We start from the raw sequence: 17,349 nt of genomic DNA, 5'->3' as shown, positions 1-17,349 counted from the left end.
GTCAATGCATAACACATGTTAAACTACCCACTTCCCAAAATGCATCTGAGCAATGCTTTTAATTTCCAGCTTGCAGTAGCAAGGTCAAAAACTTTGTTTTTCAATTCCAATATTTCATGATATTTAGTACATCTAGATGTGTTAAACAACTCAGTTCAGTTCACTCCAGGAAAAAGTTCCCCACGGGGAAAATAAAAGTATATCGTATCGTAACTCAGCACAGAATACCTATCATTTCAGCCCAACCACTTTTCATGTTGGCAAAAGTATTAGACCAAATATCATTAAATTAACTTTGAAGTGAATAACATATAGTATTTGGTGGAATAACCCTTACTTGCAATAACCGCATCAACATTATTTACTGCTAGAAACACACAACATGCATGCAGTCTCCATCCATATACTGTTCTATACCGCTTGTTCTCATTAGGGTCGCGGGGGAACTGGTACTTATCGCAGTTGAGTTTGGGCAAGAAGGAGGGTACACCTTGGACTGGTTGCCACCCAGTCGCAAGACACAAACATGTAGGCACTCAAATCATTCACACTTAAATTCACACATAAGAGCAAGTCAGTCTTAAATTAACGTATTCGGAATGTGAACAGAAGCTGTAGTTGTCTCAGAAAACCAACGCAAGCGCAGGAACAACGCCACAGGACAGACATTCAAATATCAACCCTTCAAACTGTGAGGTGCTACTAGGCTCTACCGTGTTGCCCTACATGTAGTATAATTTTGTAATATTTTTTTTAATATAAAACATTCTTACCATTACTGGATGCGATTGCTTCTGGCATAACTGAAAGGCCCATGTTTGTTTTGTGTGTCTGTTTTGCATTGTTCTGTGTCAAATAATATACTATGACGTCATAGTGGCTGGTGACCATCATAATGACTGCTGAGCCTAAGACTTGAACTTTGAACTGTGCCCTGCCCAACCTGACTCTAGGAAGCTTCAAGCCAGTTATGCTGCAGTGTTGATAGTATGCTTTTGTAATGTTACTTGGTGGCAGATGTTAAAAAAAAAAAAGATGGATTGGACTAAAAGGTTCAGTACAGGGTCTGTGGCCACTGCCTGCAAAGGTATTCCTAAACACACCTGACACACCTGACTGCTGATCCCTATTGGTTCCTGTAGAGGGGTACACATACACCATTTTTAAAAAATTTGTAAAAAAAATTTTTTTAACATCACTTGCTCCACACATGAGGACATTTTTGGGGGGTGTTTGTGTGTGTATGCATAAGTATCTATATATTATAGCTTATAGCCTTTTATGTAAGTGTATCAAGAGCAACACAGGCTAAATGGAATAAAGCCTAAAATAGTGCAGGTACATCACTGATTGCTTTGGAGTTATACGGTTATATGTAAAAATGAATAAATACATTAGCAGTGTGTAAAATAATATCTTGTGTGTAAAATATCGCTATACTAAATATTTGTAATGCTGTATAGCATCTAAATGATTGATTCTTTTATTTTGTTTATTTTATTTACACTGATTTAAATAAGACGTTACGTTTTTCTGCAATACAGGTACTTTTCTGAAGGATAAAAGGCCACTGACATTCATTATTGATTTAGTTTTTTGTGGTAAGATAATTTCTTACAGTGATTCTTTAATTGACATCAAAGTCTATTAATGGAAACGATTCTTTTCTTTTGCATCAACAAAACCTTGAACTATTATAAGCGTAAAATTCTTCACTTGAATGAGAAACATTCGCCTGAATAAACGAACGATTGTAAAAAGTTTTGCTTTCACAACTTAACTTTTTTTAGAATCACATCTTTCAATCCCTTTTGCAGTTGTCTCAAATTTTGTCAGTTCCTTTTAGCATAGCTAAGTTGTCTTTACTGGGTTGTTCTGTGGCCAGGGCACGTTCCACAGTGGCAATAGTGGGTCTAAATGTAACACACCGATATTATAACCCTTTGTATTGCATTATCACAGGGTTGCTGTGGTCTTAATGCTCACCTACCGTTGAGTCTTGAGGGTGACAGGGAGGTCGAGAAAAATGAAAGGCTGGAGAGAAAAGACATCTTTGTTGATACCACAATGGGAAAATGCACTGCAGCAAACGGCAATATACAATATAATAAAATGAAAAGTACAAGCATGATAAAAAAAAAAACAGATGTGAAGGGAAAAAATGTTACCTACAAACATCAAGTAAAAAAGAACTGTGAAAGATGGATTGCACATTGTATTTTCAATGTACAGAAAATATTGCACGCTAGTGAAACAGTAATCAAAAATGTTTTTTTGAGCTGTATAGTTATCTATTGCAATTGAACAGTCAAACGTAGGCAGGAATGCCCTGCTTTCACGCTCCTTCCTTCACTTATAAGTGTAGAAGTCTGGCATTGAAGGAGCTGCTCAGGTCAGAGGGAGGAGTAAAGCTGAGACATGCTGGAAGAGGCAGAACTCAACACTGAAAGCAATCATTTTGAGTGGACACCTGTAGAGGGGGCAGGAAGAAGTAAAAAGGGGGCATTGAAAAGACCCCCCCGCCCCTCTCACTTTTGTCATACATATGCAATTTTGCACTCGGATAGACATACAACATGGGGAATCGCGGGTCTCACGAAGGGGAAGACTCTCAGGGTAGGTGTCGTCAAGATTAACAGTCTCTCTTTGGAGACCACCCCCCACCCTTTAGCTGCTCATGCGCCTGTGCTTAATGACTCATATCTCATACCTCTTATTTACAGTATTGGGACACTGTCCAAGAAAAGTTACATTCCTTCTTCTGGCTTTCTGGTTGTGAGCATGCTCTTCGTCTCTCTTGGTCTGTCCTTCCCTCCCTCTTGCAAACTATCGTATGTGGGTTTTGACTATATTTAGGCTGTGTTGCTCTTGGTCAACAATGCAGACTCCGTAATGTGAGTTGGACTGTAATACTTACAGTGGTGGAGAGTCAGAGTGTGTAGTTACTGCTGAGCTGAAAGAGAGGCCTCTTCAGTTTGAACATTTTGTACGCCATTAATTCCTTGCCATTGAACAAGAGGTGACACTGAACTGTTTAGGCCATTTACAAGGCCGGCTAATATAAATGAAGAACATAATGTCTTGTTGACATTATTGACCGGGTTTGCCAGCAGAGGTACTTTGAACTTATAGTGTGTGTTTTTTACGGTGGAATGGGGTTATGTAAGTAAATTATTTCAATTTCTTTATGCTTTAATTCCCAAAAATATAAACAAGCTTAGTAATAAAGTGGCGGAGTTGGTGGAGTTAAACGGTTATGTGGAGAAATAATCTGTTGTGTCATAACCTAGAGGTTTACAGATATAGTTGCAAACTTTGAAAGATGACAGCGGCATGTGCAGTTTTATTGATGCATTATGCTTTGAACCCCCATTAATTAATTCAGGTTTTTTTTCCAGACCCAAATGTTTTAGTACAAACAGCAATGCATTTTAAACAATTCGTAAAGTCTGAATTTATGAAACATTTTCTATTGGGGCTGGGCGGAATGGCCCAAAATTCATATCACGGTATAAACTGCATCTCTTCATGGTAACAGTATATATCACGGCATAGAATTAAGTAGGGTTTTAATTTGCTTACTGATTTACATAGTTCTTAATAGAAGCTAAATGGATTAAAAAAACAATGAAAGAATAAATTTACTTTGGATAAACTAAAAATATTGCTGATATTTTAAATGAAAACAACTGGCTTAGAGCAAGTATTCACTTGAAAATCACAAGTGGCCATTGTAAACAGCACAAGTCTAGGTTTTATATAACACAAGGAGACAGAAATAGTTGCAAATAGTGATGGAAAATGAAGCTTCATGAACCACTTGTGATTATTTTTTTACTCTTTATTTGTTATACGTGTGTAAGTGTGCAAGTCCGGGACACGGATACAATGACGTCATCAACATGCGCTATGCGATGGTGTCATCAACATGCGCTACCGCGGTAAGACAGTAGAGTCAAAATCTCGACCTTCGGCAAAATGTATACCTTATATTGAATATATCGTTTATATCTCCCAGCCCTATTTTCAATGTAAGACTCAAAACAAAGTTGAGCTTCTTTTAAGCTACTATCACTGTGCACTTCTGGGCAGATCTAGGGGAAGAAAAACAAACTAACTCGTCCTTTTGCTGCAAATATGATGGCACTTGGAAGAATCTTAAATGATTACAACAAACATACATGTAATTTTTTTTAAAAGAGTTTGTAGGGTAAGTTGTATTTTTATGTAGACACAAAAATGTACACACACCTGTTCAAATGCCAGGTTTTTGTGATACTAAAAATTGAGGCCATGATTAATTGTCTAACAGGCTTTTTCAAGTCTGTGCAACTAAAAACAAATAAAAAAAATCTAAATGAGAAGTGACTGATTCAGTGTGCACACCCTCTTATAACTGGATGTGCTGTTTTCAGAATTGACCAAACGCATTCAAACTCACTTTAAATCAGAGTCAGTGAACACCTGTCACAATTTTAAGTGCCCCTGATAAACTACAAATAAAATTAAGATGTTCTAGTAGGCTTTCAAGTCCCCCGTTTCAGGTAAAGAAAAACAGCACCAAAGCATGATGCTGCTACCACCAACTTTCTTTTGGGCTAATCAAAGTGACTTAAACTGTGATAGATGTGTGCTGACTCCGTTAGCATGATGTCAAAACAGAACATGGCATATTTATTGATTCTTAAGGCCTAGTTCATTTAACCTTAGGTTAAAGAGCCCGAACAACAGGGAGTGCAAAGCAGTCTACAAGAAGTCAAGTCAACTTTATTTATATAGCCCTTAATCACACAAGAGTCCCAAAGGGCTTCACATGCCCGCAGTTGACAAATATCAACGGCATCCCCGAATCGAACCACAAGAGGGCAAGGGAAAAAAGAAAAAGAAAAAAAACGGGCAAAAATATGAGAAACCTTGAGAAGGGACCGCAAATGTGGTAATCCCCCTTCAAGCTGAATGATCAAGCTGCAATGGATCCCGAATGGGCAAAAATTGACATAGTATGTGATACTAAACATTTAAAGTCAATTGAAGAAATTGAAGCACAGCAAGAAGACATCAGGGAAGTGGGTCCACATCCAAATCAGAGCAGCTATCTCCATGGCGGCAACTTCAAGGTGATGGTCCTCCCCGGATCGCATCCCGGTCAACCAGCACAGAACCCATAATGCAGCATCCAAATCAGTCATTAACACCTAACTCCCTCTCCAAGCCGTGGAGAAGGGAGGGAAAGAAAGCAGCGATACTCACCAGGTACATCATTCAGCCAAATGCAAGAGTATAGAAATGAGTCTTAAGACGCGACTTAAACGTTTCTACAGAGATAGCGCCTCTGACCTCCGAGAGTAGGGCATTCCAGAGCACTGGAGCCCGAATTAAAAACGCTCTAGAAGCAGCAGACTTCTTTTTGGCTTTTGGAATCACCAAAAGACCAGCATGTTGCGAACGCGGTAAATTATCATGGAAATATTTTTATGCGGCCTGGTTAGGTTTTGGGAGGAGAAAGGGAGGGTCAGCTAGACAGGAAAGCAAGCGGTCTGTTCCGAGCAAGCTTATCAGTCAAGTCATGTACAAGAAGTGAAAAGCCCATTGTTAAAGAAAATACAGGTGTCCACAATACAGTATAAATTTATGTTAATACGTGTTAAATAGTTATTTTCCATAACAGGAAAGTAAAGAAAGCCCACACTGGCGACTGCCATGATGCATCTTCTGTGAACACGATGTTGCGCGCATTATGACGTCACAAACATACGACACTACCATATGAGAGGGGAGGGTTTGAGGAGTTGGGCACAACTTGAGCAACAACCACAACAGATGGACCAACGTGGCATGTCTATTCTTATCGGCGGATTTCTTTATTATCTGGTTTATCTGTATGGTATCAAATTGGTCGATAATTGCCGATAATTATCGGCCACTGATTTTATCGTGCATCCCTAAATTTAATTACTTTACATGTGAGTTATTGTCCTCTTTTGTCATCAGTCGTCTGCAAAGTAGCCTGTATTTCTTTCTATTGTCGATGTTTTTTCCCCTGAAGATTTTTTTTTAATCCACTGGTAAGTCAACATTTCCCATTGCTAATTTTCAGAATCCGTGAAGTGAAATTCTGATGTTTTCACCAAATTAATTTTTTTCCCCAATTTTCCAGATTTCAGTGGATAATAAATTGCAACTGTTGTATTGTAAATCATTAGGATAAAAGGTCCTCCTCCCCTCAAAATGTTTTTGCACCTCACATGAATGATTGTGTCTATATAAGACTGTGCTGCTGTTTTCCTTTGTGTGTCTGTGCTGGGTTTATTTTAGTGCCATTTCACGATTGTTGAATTAAGCCTGTATGTTATGATTAATAGTGTTCTGTCTGATCCACAGCCAGGGCCTACTATCCAGCCCAGCCTCAGTTTACTCCCCCAGTGCAGGCACCACCCGTCATCATGAACCCTGCACCTCAACAGCAGCAGCCATCACCACAGCCTCCGCAACACATCCATACCAAAAGGGAACGCAAACAGGTCAGTGTTCTAGTAATGGGGGACACTTTGGCAGAATCACTTTTGGAAGGTCACTGTCAAGCCTCCATTTTTTCCCAACAAATGTATTCAGTTTAATTATTTATGCCCCAATTGGGGTTATTCACTGAAACTTGGTATTTCATCATCACAGTGCTAAAGTAGAATTTCCAGTGACCAGTTCCAGTTGGAATAACTAGCAACTTCAGGCTAAGTCTGAACGGGCAGCAATAGAGCAAGCTCCATCAGAATAATCAGTACACTGGGCCTCATTCACTGTGTAGAAATGTTCTTACATTGCGCAAGTTGAGTGCATATGCAAAACACTTGTCAGATTCATAACGCATGCGTACCAGTCAATTTACTTCGCACTTTTGCAGCACCGTGCATATGTTAATGAAACACAGTTCATTCTAAATGATAGCTCATGCCTGCAGTGCTCAAATCTACATAAACCCTGTCCTCATTTCCCTATAAAAGGGCATCCATTTCATGCATCTCAGCCAAGGGGCGGAGGGTTGAAGTTGTGAAAGATGTCCCCAGAGCATCCATAACTTTCTTATTTATCCTATTTTCAAAAGGTTGGTATCATCGGAAAGCTTGTCAAAGAAACCGACAACATGCAATAATTATGTCAATCATTTAATTTCAAACTTAAAGTTGCTTTGTGGAGTTTGTCACTTTTCTACTCGCGACTGCCACACATGCTCTGTGTCATTTCAAGCATGGTGCGTGTGCGACTACGTGCGCTCGAATAAACTCTTGTTTTGTTTTGTTTTGTTTTTTTCCAGTTTTCGTGGAGTCTGCCGTAGGTATGGAGGATTAATAAAAATGTTATTGTGATTTCGAATTTGGCTTCTCTCTCTTTAAAACTTAATAATTGATGAAAAACTATTAATGTGCAGAACAGTCTGGTGTGTTTACAAGTCCCCTACGTTGTGAAAGTACCCTAAATGCACCGTGTTGCTTGTAGCAAGCCTGGAGCGAATCAATGTGATTCTGCTGTTCCCAAGTATCCTTTAACTTGTTTAACAACACACCAGTTGGAGTTAACTGTGAAACTAAAAACATGACAAAAATAATTACACCTGTATATTTAAATACAAAATATGCTTTGTTTTTAAAACATTGCTAGCCTAGCACTAATGCTAAAGTCAATGGAGGATCCCATTGAAATGCTAACAGGAAATTAGCATCGACATCAGGAGTGTTATTCCTTCAAATACCGCATGTTAGCACACAAACGCTGTGGAAACACATGTACGAAACAAATTCTTCCCAATCTGTGAAAAACGAGTTCATTCAATCACAACTTTCTTCTGTTTTCGTTGTCAGTGTATACACAATGGATGCACAGCACCACACTGCCCTTAAGTGGCCCAATCACGCAGGAACACCCAGCATTTGTTTTCAATCATATTTAAAGCTGAGTTTTCAAAGATTTAAAGAATTTTCCTTTCCTCAAAATTAAAGCATACAATTAAGGACTTTTTCTTTTGTCATACCAACACTCATTTCTACATGACAGTACAAAATGCATTTCCAGTCTATGGTCCTTGGCTAGCCCACTAAGTCAGCAGACTAGTGAAAATAACATAAAATAAAATAAATATGATAATGAGCGTAATGTCGTGCTTTAGTGACTGTGTAATAGTTGACCACTAGATGTCGCTATATTGTAGAATGCAGCCAAAGTGCATGCATTTCAAAGGACTCACACTACGACATTTTAGTCAGATTAATCACATCTTAGAATTTTGATTAATCACGATTAATCGCTTTATTAAAAATACTTTTTTATCAACATTTTTTGCCCACCAAATTTAAAGAGCATCAGTTATATGTTTATTTTATTTAATGTTATGAGGACGTCTTCAACATTTTTTATCCACTGCACATGCTCATCCTTGTCTTTTTCTAATCACTTGATTACTTGCATAATAGAAGGAAAAAAAACGCCAACAGTTTGACAAAAACAGATATTCTGAATGTCATATGCAAACATTTATGAAATGCTTAACTTTAATGCATAGTTATGTTTATTGCTCCAACACAACCTGTGCTACTTTTAACGTAACCACCTGCTGTCAGCTAAAGGATCAACTGCACTCAAAATTAATAGTGTGATTAAGCTGCGTTAATACATGATTAATGCAATATTTTTTGGTGATTAACTAAATAGTTACCGCTTTAACTTTGACAGCACTATATATATATATATGTTGTATGAATCACTTATACTGACAGGTTGGCATGTAGTACCTGAATATCTGCGTTGAGCTATGTTCTTTTGCCTTGAGACTTTGACTGGGTTACTTTTAGCTGCTTATCAGTGGCTGGGGTTGCCTGTGATTGGACTTTGACTTGGTGCAGAAACAACCATGAGAAAAGGACATTTGGGAAATATTGTCTGACATTTGCTTGAGTTTGTGAATATGCTTCAGCCATAAGTTTATTTTCACTCACAAAATTTTAGCATTTTAGTGTTAAAGTTTTTAGCGATTTTTATTCTGTCAGTGACTGGAAATCTAGAAATAAATCACATAAAAAAAATAAAGAATGTACTGTATGTGCAAAGAACCACAGGACTATTTTAGAGTGGGTAATATTTTGTGTCAGTTATAGACAGTGGTGTGCAGTGTGTTTTTGATTTATGTGACAACGCACTGATTGCTTGTAAAATTGTTAGCTTTTTAATTGTTTTCTTCACTTGTGTTCATCTGTCTTGCTCTCACTTGATGTCAAAGTGGAAAAACTAGAGGGGGAGGGGCTGTGGGACATGTCAGCACATTGCTCAGCTCCACGTGGCCAACTATCCACCCCTCCCCTACTGATTTCTGTGGCACTCCCTCTTCCTCTTCTGCTGGTTTCGGCTGTTCTTGAGTAAGTTTGCAGCATGTCGGCTCAGAATGAGGAAGAATGAGCAAAGAGGTTCATTTTGCTCGTAGTAGCTAGCTCATTCGATTACAACCTTGCCTCTTTTGAAATGCTCGTATTCCTTCATACTTCTCCCTCCCCTATTTCCCTCGTGGGCCCCTTTAACTGTCTGTTAGTCTCTGTGGGCGGGAGTTGCACATTCCAATGCCTTAGCTTTAGAAGGCCAGTGGCCATCCTTTTTTCTCTCTCCTCCCTGTTCTGTTCATCAAATGAGTGAGGGAGTGAAGTTCCTAGCTAGTCTACTCACAGCCCAACACGGCTCTGCCCTCCTCTGTTCTGTTCTCAGCCTGGGACAGTTAAGATTAGCTAAAACGTTCCACCACACGCCTGCTTTATGGTGTTTAATGTCAAGCCTGGAACTGGCTGCAACAGCCACTGGACTCCAGGGATGAAAAAACTCTGTTAGGAATAGCTACCAATGGACTGGGCCTGACAAAGGTTAGTAACAGTAAACAACCATTTTGTTTTTTGAGTCAAACCTTTAGAGGGGAGACTGTTGTTCATATTTGCTCAAGTTTGACCTTTTAGTCTCATGACTATGCACGTTACTTTATTCAGTAACATTCTGGCTCATACCAGTTCCATGGCAGCGCTGACTTGCTAGAATAAGCATGTAGCGAGTGAGTGAGAGAGAGAGAGAGAGAGAGAGAGAGAGGGAGTGCTTAAAAAAATGTTTGTGTGGCACTTAATGTTATGAAACTCATGTTAGAAAGTGAGAAATGTAATGTTCATTGAGTGATAAAGCTCAGGAGTCACAGGACAGGCAGCAAAAGCTGAAGATAATACACTATAATTAGTGCTTCTTGTCTCAAACCCTCAAAGTATTGCAGACGAACTCAAGTATGTAGTATGTGCAGCTTATTTCCTGATTTCTTTCTGTTGACTTGGCATAACTTTTACTATTTGGCACCTAATTTCCTTTGTCTTCCGTAGATCACAATAAGAGATCCAAACCAAGGAGGCCGAGACATCACAGAGGAGATCATGTCAGGAGGCCGTAGTGGCTCTACCCCAACCCCACCACAGGTAAGATTGTTGACTTAATTTGACTTTACAATTTTTTTTGTTTTTGAAGATGGTTTCATTCATTAGCATGTTTTTTTCTTCAAAAGCTATCTATATTTTTCTCTTAATAGACATGCCTTAATTATTAATATATGAGAGAAATTGGCATATGGTTTGGATGAGTTTGTATTCTGCAGTCATCACACCAAAAATTGTGATTCTTATGTTTGTACAGACTCCCATATCTGGAACAGACGCAGGATTGGTCCAGGCCAACGGTGAGAGCACCCCAGCTGCTATTTCTCCAGCACCAGGTGAGTTCCTTGCGCAGACACTGCTATACTCAAATCCATGGTGAATTGTGATGGAATACATCTCCCTAGATTGCATTGATCAAGCACCCATGTTGATATCCATATTTGTACTATACAAAACTAAAAGCCCTGTGAAGGCTTTAAAAAATACCCAGCTCCTACTTGTAGAGAGACCTTTTGAGGGGAGTGACATAAAATCAGAATGACATAAGACTCAGGTTAACTTAAGAATTTAGTTCAGTTGCTCTAGCAGGATTTTCTATGATTCACTGAGTTATATCTGATAACAAAAGTCATAGTTCATTGAGAGCATAAGAGGCATCAAGATATTGGCTGTAATATGTCATGGTCCACAGTCATTGCCACAATAGTGACATGGCCACAATCTGACAATCTAGGATTAATAGAAAACTGGTCTTGGAACCTAAAGTTTATAGCAATATTAAAGGAGCTTTCTGGCAAGTACTAGTTAATGTCTAACGATGAATTACATGCCCGAATCATATATCATGTTTGTTGAAGTGGGTTGTGGGAGTGGCGAAAAACATCCAGCGATTACTATTCGACGTTCATTGATGGGGGAAGTCAGTGCGCACAAGTTCAAAATTATTTTTGAGGGTCTTTTGGTGTGCCTTAGCCTGGTGGGGGGCCAAGGAAAGCCTGCCTGGCCAAACCCTCATATCTCGGCAACTAGCAAAGGTAGCAGGATAAAATTTGTTTCGTCTGAATGGTAAAATCGACAATTTTTTTGCTGCGGTGGTTTTGCCAGATCGTTGTTACATCACAGTCAAGGTTTCCATTTTTTGGGTAATGTGCCATTATGACCGATTTGCCTCTTATTTGCTTAAAATGTGTTTTACCCGAAAGGAGAAAACGTTTTGTGTTTTGGAATTTGATAAACCTACTCGTGGACATGTGTTCAACGTAATTTTGGGACAGAATTATCAACCACCAGACAGACCATGCAGAAATTTGAGGAGGGATGTTTGTGCTCCCGGAAAAAGGAGCCTCTTCCAACATCAGTGGATGATCTGAAGGATCGGATAACTGAGGCTTTGATAACCATCTATCCCAGTATGCTTGTTTGAGTTTGGCAAGAAATGGAATTCTGTTTCGATGTGTGCCGGTAACCAAGGGCTCGCATACTCAAAATTTGTGAAAAGTTTAATAAAATGATTATTTCTTGGATTTTTGTTTTCAAATTTGTGCTGCGTGAACATAAAAACATTAGTATTCAGAAAAAAAGTTAGCTTTTCATATCTTCAACAGTTAATGAGACATAAGTTATCAGAAAGTGACATATTGAGATGACCCTGACCCTATATACAAAAATTTTGATTTTGAGATCTCTCCACAAATAGCCTCCTTGAGGTCTCTTGTTTCATTTCCCAGCAGCACAAAAGTTAAAATTGTAATAGAAGTGTATGAAATAAGCAATTATTAGAACAAGTGCATCTTAGCCAACCTGTTCTTTTTAGACGAATTTAGCTAGCAGCAAGTCTCGGAAACCTGCCTCAAAATAACCCGAGTGCCAAATAAAAAGTGTCATGTTGAGATAGTTTTGTTACAAAAGAAATAAGACTATTTGGATGCACTTTATTTAGGTCCTTAATACATTGACGAGGTAATGGATCAGTGCTCGGTATGAGCAGTCTCAAAATCAGGTTACTCGGACTCGGGTGGAAAAAATGTGATTGGGATAACCCTATATGTGTGGTGTGCAGCACGAAATATATACAGTATATAAGTGTAATGAGTGTAAATTGAATTGTCCCTTAGGGATTACAATCAGTTTAATAGATTGTGTCAATTAAGTCATGCACAACTTCTTAGTGTTGACATTTGTGTAGTAATTTTGGACATATAAACATGTCTGATATGGGTAACTTCAAAATGCATATAAGTGGAGCCCCCCAAAAATCTGAGACATGCACTACATCTGTACAACAACAATTTTTGTGCACTCAGAGCTGCAGAGGAAATTTTACCCAAGTTTTCAAAAGCATAATGGAAAATGTGCTGTAGTTTGCCACAGAGGTTAGTGAGAATGTTAATCTTTCAGTATGACGAGAACCCAAATTGTACAAAAAATTATGAACCAAAACACAACTAAATACATGAAAACTTATTTTTGGGTAAATGGGGGGTATCCAAGCTCATCAGCTCAATTCACATATTGTACATAAAATGGAAACATGTTTGAAGTGACTGGTGATAATATTGTTACAAATTGTACAAATTATTTTCATTTTTTATTTTGAATTCCAGTTGACGGAGAAAAATCTTTGCTGCCTCCTTTGTCACAGCCTCCTGATGTTGTTCAGAATGACCTCACTCCCACAGAGGCTGACACGAACAATAAGCCAACTACACCATCTTTAATATCAGAAGCACTTGAAACCCCTGTCAGCACTATTTGTATTTCAGACATTATGTCCACCCCCACATCTCCCAGAGAACGAACCCCACAGCCCCAATCTGCACCTGAGGTGCCTGCCTACCCTGCACCACTTCCTGATCCTATGCCTGGCTCTGCAGTTCAGGAAAACCCAAAAAGGACAGCAACAAATCCTGAGAAGGTAGATGTGGTGATTAGAGAGGAGGAGGTACAATCAGAGGATGCTTCTTCTCTTATGGACAATTCTCTTACACTCTCTTCCTCCGCAAATGGTGTTGCTGAAGATGTGCCAGAAAGCCCTACGGTCATGTTGCCATCTAGTCGCCAGGGGTCTCCTCTGGAGTCTCCTATTGCTCAGCCTGAGGAGCTCTGCCTTTCCAATGGTTTACCACTCCCATCCTCTCAAGACCCGCAGGCCCTTTATTCTAGCACAGAAGAGCGTGATGACAGCCCCATTGCTGAGCCTGATGATTGTCTGCAGCCTGTCATTAAAACCTCCAACGCCATTAATAAGGCAGTGCCTACATCACTTGTTGAATCAATCACAGTGCCTGTTGTCGAGTCTGTTTCTACCATTAGTCCAGAGGTTGCTACTGAAACAATCACCCAGACAGCATCTTCTCAGCCTCAGAGTGAAGAAACAGTTGCACCCGTTTCCCAAGACACCAACGGGGATACCCTAATGCCTCAATATAGTGCTGTAGGAGCAACGTCACCTCCACTGGTGGCGGGCTCTAAAGATGACAACGACCGAGAAACAGCGACAAGTTCTCCCCAGCTTGTCCCCAATACCCTTGTAGAAACTACTATGCAAGGTGTGTCACTTACCACCTTTTTAGAGTATGCACTACATTTCTGAGTTATAAACTGTTGTTTTCTCACTTTGTAGAGGATGGTACTTACTTTGTCACTGTTTGTTACTGCTAATTTATTTATTTTTTGAGCGGGGCGTGTGTGTTAGCCATTCTTTATTATATGATGCCTAATATCCACCTTTCTCTAGCTGCTGTGTCTGTGCCAAAGAAAAAGAGGAAAATGAAGGATTTTAACAAAAAGGAGGCAGTGGGAGATCTTTTGGATGCATTTAAAGAGGTGGGTGTGTGTTGAACTGACATGTAATTAAAGTCCCTGTGCATAAAATACAAAGAAATTACTGGTAAGTGTTGTGTACTGTTGTAACATGTATCCATCCACATTTTTCCACCAATGTTTCAGGACAAAGTAGTTGTACCACCAGAGCCTGAGGTTCTTCCAGCAACATTAGTTGAAGCCCAACTTCCTGCTCCGTCTGCAGCATTAGAGGACACTGACTTAACTTGGGAGGACAAAGAGGACAAGCTGGATGCTGAGAACATTCAGCCAAACCCTTCCGATCAGACAGCAACCAACAAGGAGTATCAGTATAAAGAGGGTGGGCCCATGATCTCAATTGCTGATTTTAATGGCAGTTCAGTACAGACAAATAACTTGTTTCTCTCTCACATACACATTTGTTTTTCTTCTTTTCCTAAAAAGTAAGATGTGTCATGTATATCATATCCAACCGAAACGAGAGTCACGGATGTGCTGGAGCCTATCCCAGCTGTAATAGGGCGGGAGGCAGGGTGTTAGTGAGGCGATAATCTGGACTCATTCGTATAAGGTGCTAACTGTAAACATGATGGTGTGCCAGTCAGAGCATAGGCAGGTAGATGCAGCAGCCTTTACTTAAAGTTATATTTTTTAGCGAAATATACACTGAGGCTCAGGAATAGTTATACTGATAGGTTTTAGATTTTAGAGTCTGCAAAACAAAGTAAAGGAAAAAGGAATTTGTTCCAACTCCCGATATGACTACAAATGGATGGATGGATGGATAACTAAAAGTTCAAGCTATATCAATGAAGATATGCTGCCCCATACGAGAATACCCGGTTCCAAAATCACCAAACATAGGATCTGAATGAATAAAAAACTCAAAACATTGTAATGATACCCTCTAGTGGCAGTAAAAATAATTACAATTAATGACAACATGATAAGCAGACCTACTTTTCGCTCCAAAATTATTGGAATGACAAGGCCATTTCTTTGCCTAGTCTCCAACACATGTTGGAGAGGACTGTAGCTCAAATGCTACGATCATACCTGACCCAAAACCAGAAACAGGAAATGTCCGTAACAACACAAGACAACAACATGTGAATGTGTTTAAAGAGAAGGCTGAGACTTTACAACACAGGGTACACTCTGAACTGGTCGCCAGCCAATCGCAATGTGCTTAATGGAAAAGTGGTTAGGTTTAGGGTTAGAGTATTGTACTGTTAATAGTGGTACACCAATAAAAAGGTCAATTCAAAGCAGTTTAATATAACTGGTATTTGTTTAAGAGTTCACACCTGATATAGACATATTTCTAGAAAGATTTATTGAATCATTTTATATTGGAACAATGCTACAGAAAACGACCTAACAAGAATGTCATAAAAAGTATGAATATGAACTAATGCTGATGAGCTTGTTTCAGTTAACTCACAAATTTATTTGCTCAGTGTGAAACCTAGCCCTGTTTAATTGAACACAAACTTTATATAATATACTTGCAGGAAGCCATGACTTACTCTGTTGTATAATTGGCAACAGGTGATCAAGTGTAATGTAGTGTAGATACACAGCTGGTTTACTGTACCTTATGCCATCTAATTGAAGAGCATTTAATTGTTCTGCCTGTCACTTTTTATCACTGTTATACTGGTAGATAGATTAACAGATATATTTGTAATAAATAAATAATAATTTTCAGACAAATTAAGTGAAATTGGATGATTTCCCTGGTACCCTTCCTCATCGTTCACGGCAACCTTAGTTTAATTATCATTAAACTGTGAACTAATGCACATCCGCACAATCATTCTCCTAAAAAAAATGAAATTAAAAATAAAATGTTGCAATATTTCCTTTTGTTCCTAAATGGATAACACATAATTCGCCACTTATTCTTGAACCTAGCTGTCTTAAAATGTTCTTTCATGTATATGAAATGAAATAAATGTTTTGTCAAATATTTTATTTTCAGATCAGTGGAAGCCAATCAATCCAGAGGAGAAGAAAAGCTATGACCGAGCGTTTCTTCTGGGATTCCAATTCATTTCAGCCAGCATGAATAAGCCTGAGGGTCTTCCTGCCATCAATGATGTCGTCCTAGACAAGGTATAGCCACTGACACTTACAGCATTCAATAACTTATACAGCACCCGTGTACAGAAACACATTTTTAACAATGCGTTGAGGTGTCTTTATATCTGAAGCCACCATAAAAAGTATGAAACACCATCCTTCCAAACAGGGCCGGCACTAGGTTATTTGGTGCCCTAGGCGAAAGTGTAGATTGTAGCCCCCCCCAGACAACTACAAGTAATACAAATAAATAGCACAAGTACAGTGCAATACAACTGTTAAGTGCAATTTGTGTTGACATTATTAACTACAAAATTGTTTTCAAACCATGTACATTTGTATAAGATACATATAAAAAGTAATAAAATTAATGAGGTCAATGATGTAGGCCCATTTTGTTAACAATTGATGGGAAACTTTAAAATTTACGAAAATGTACGCTATTTTGATGTTTATTTATAAATGTTCTGATTGACTGACATACATGCCTCTATCCTGGGCCCGTTTTTCCTCCTCCTTTCGCCGCTCTCTTAATGCAGTAGCTGGGGGCTTGGACCTTTTCATTGTAAAAGTTTTTGATGTATAGACAATAACATAAGCGAGCCATCCATCTATCAATAGCGCTATCTATCTGAGATGATGCGTGATCCCTCCCCCTACCTTTCACTGTAAACAGTAGCAGCAGGTCAGATTCAGAGTGCCGGGTCATGATCTCATTTATTTGGACTAGAAGTCATAAAAAAATATTATTATATAAAATATATATGCGGTATAATAAAACATAAATAAATAATGTAATGTAATAATGTAAAATAAATATAATATATATGCTCTAAAACATTTTGTAGCATCCTCGGTTGAAATAAAGGTGGTCTCTCCAACTGATGGTTCACAACTTTTAATAAACCGTCCTTTGTGTGAACACACTGTAAGAGCTACAATACAAAATACAAAAATTGCCATTAATAACTCAAATGGTATGTTTTGTGTATCTTTTTACCGTATTTAAGCCATATACTAG

At 38.8% G+C, this 17,349-nt stretch overlaps 1 protein-coding gene across 10 annotated transcripts in view; it reads left to right on the top strand.

The window, feature by feature from the left end:
* The window catches only part of eif4g1b (eukaryotic translation initiation factor 4 gamma, 1b), a 44,293-nt gene that overhangs the window by 11,736 nt on the left and 15,208 nt on the right, over positions 1 to 17,349 (top strand). For 7 of the 10 annotated variants that reach the window (XM_077565426.1, XM_077565425.1, XM_077565429.1 and 4 more), the window contains 7 exons: positions 6,382 to 6,521; positions 10,389 to 10,481; positions 10,696 to 10,774; positions 13,043 to 13,987; positions 14,176 to 14,264; positions 14,388 to 14,583; positions 16,228 to 16,361. In XM_077565426.1, coding sequence (XP_077421552.1) covers positions 6,382 to 6,521; positions 10,389 to 10,481; positions 10,696 to 10,774; positions 13,043 to 13,987; positions 14,176 to 14,264; positions 14,388 to 14,583; positions 16,228 to 16,361 — 1,676 coding nt within the window. Of the gene's footprint in view, positions 1 to 2,461; positions 2,617 to 6,381; positions 6,522 to 8,857; positions 9,402 to 9,457; positions 9,894 to 10,388; positions 10,482 to 10,695; positions 10,775 to 13,042; positions 13,988 to 14,175; positions 14,265 to 14,387; positions 14,584 to 16,227; positions 16,362 to 17,349 lie in introns of those variants that run through there. The other 3 variants (XM_077565433.1, XM_077565435.1, XM_077565434.1) reach the window with 3 other exon arrangements.

This window comes from Vanacampus margaritifer, chromosome 5 (assembly GCF_051991255.1).
Source record: "Vanacampus margaritifer isolate UIUO_Vmar chromosome 5, RoL_Vmar_1.0, whole genome shotgun sequence".
Lineage (NCBI taxonomy): Eukaryota > Metazoa > Chordata > Actinopteri > Syngnathiformes > Syngnathidae > Vanacampus > Vanacampus margaritifer.
Note: the sequence above shows the minus strand (reverse complement) of the source record. Positions and strands in the feature narration are given on the sequence as shown.